Here is a 1,736-nt window from a genome sequence, read left to right as displayed (position 1 = left end):
TCCAGCTTAACTAGATCAGATCTGTTCACTAATTCACCAGTAAAAGCCTTTAAATGATCACCAGTTACTTAGTGCAGCCCAGAAATGTCATTTAGTAAATTTCTGTACGCACTTAAAACTTACCATTGGAAAAAATATGCATTGGTTGATTGAAAAAGACTTTTTATCTGCATAACTAATCCAACCTAAATCCCAGCCTGATAAAGTGGGAGGGGCTTAATCCATGACAGGAGAACCAGCCACAGAGACCAGTTTACCATTAACACTCCAGTCTGCATCCCCACCAGGAAGAATCTAAACTCCCTGTCTCTGCTTCCACCCCCCAGGTTCCCCATGTTGAACATGTCCACCCCCAGTGAGCTGAAGTCTCCCTGCATGACTCGCAATGGAATGGTGAAGCTGCCCCCCAGCCAGCCTAACGGACTGGGCAGCGCCAGCATCACCAAAGGGACGCCGGCCGCTAAGAACCGCCTATGCCAGTCCTCCTCCGTCCCCTCCATCCTGCCTCCTCCACCGTCCTCCCTCCCCTACCACCACCACCTGCACCATCTGGACGGCTCCGGCCTGCCGCACGCCGCCCCCCCCCTGCTGCCCTCCGACCTGGAGCCGGGGAAACCTCTGGTGGGACTGAAGCCGTCTCTCCGTCACCTTCCCCCGATCACTTTGCCTAAACCTGTGCTGCTGGAGCGGCAGCTGGTCCTGGACGAGAAGCTCCTCAACCGCCTGCTGTGGTACTTCACCACCGCCGAGAAATGTGTGCTGGCTCAGGTGTGCAAGACGTGGCGGAAGGTGCTGTACCAGCCCAAGTTCTGGGAGGGTGTGACGCCCATCTTGCACGCCAAGGAGCTTTACAACATCCTCCCCAACGGAGAGAAGGAGTTTGTCAGCCTGCAGGCCTTTGCTCTGCGCGGCTTCCAGTCCTTCTGCCTGGTCGGCGTTTCGGACCTCGACATCTGCGAGTTTATTGACAACTACCCGCTGTCCAAGAAGGGCGTCCGTTATCTCAGCCTCAAGAGGTCCACCATCACAGACGCTGGCTTGGAGGTGAGTTTGGACCTGATGCGCAGCTGAAGCATCGCCGGGAGTTTGCTCTTATGTTTGACTCCTTTCAGGAAACATTGAGTGCTGAGCAGTACCGCCATGCTCTCAGAACCAGGTCTGCTGAGGTCTGATGGAAGCCCAGGTTGCTTTCTCATCTCCATTGTTGCTTCTGGTGTCTCTCATCTTCCTCTTGCCTCCTTAGATCCTCTGAAGGATTCCGGTCAGAACCAGAACCACCATGTCACTGGTCCAGCTTGTGGGTCGAAATCAGGGCCTCCATGAATCTTTGATTCTGGTGGTCCTTGATTTCCACACCTATTGAAACCTAACTTTCATCTGATAGGAGGACTTAGGCAACTGAGCAACAGCCTGGTTCTGGTTCTGGTTCTACATGCAGGCCCTGCCTGTGTAAAGTGGATCTGGATGTTCTGACTCCAGCTGCTACAAATTCTTAATGAATTCTGCTAAACAAACCTGTGAAGGCGGCACTTTTTCCTTCCACTCAACTTTCTACTGTTTGCTTGGATCCACCACTCTGTCAATTAGCAGCTTCTATAGCAACAAGCTGCTTCTATAGCAACAGACTATTACTATAGCAATGAGCTGCTTCTATAGCAACAAGCTGCTTCTATAGCAACGAGCTGCTTCTATAGCAACAAGCTGCTTCTATAGCAACGAGCTGCTTCTATAGCAAC

General features: G+C 52.1%; 1 protein-coding gene across 1 annotated transcript in view; it reads left to right on the top strand.

Moving 5' to 3' along the window:
• Window positions 1-321: 321 nt before the first annotated feature.
• The window catches only part of fbxl16 (F-box and leucine-rich repeat protein 16), a 22,345-nt gene continuing 20,930 nt past the window's right edge, over window positions 322-1,736 (top strand). Inside the window, exon 1 of the mRNA XM_015401827.1 lies at window positions 322-1,044. Coding sequence (XP_015257313.1) covers window positions 334-1,044 — 711 coding nt within the window. The 5' untranslated portion in view covers window positions 322-333. The remainder of the gene's footprint in view (window positions 1,045-1,736) is intronic.

Source organism: Cyprinodon variegatus, unplaced genomic scaffold, assembly GCF_000732505.1.
Source record: "Cyprinodon variegatus isolate N-32 unplaced genomic scaffold, C_variegatus-1.0 Scaffold1264, whole genome shotgun sequence".
In the NCBI taxonomy this organism is placed as follows: Eukaryota; Metazoa; Chordata; class Actinopteri; order Cyprinodontiformes; family Cyprinodontidae; genus Cyprinodon; species Cyprinodon variegatus.
This window is presented reverse-complemented; position numbering and strand designations above follow the sequence as displayed.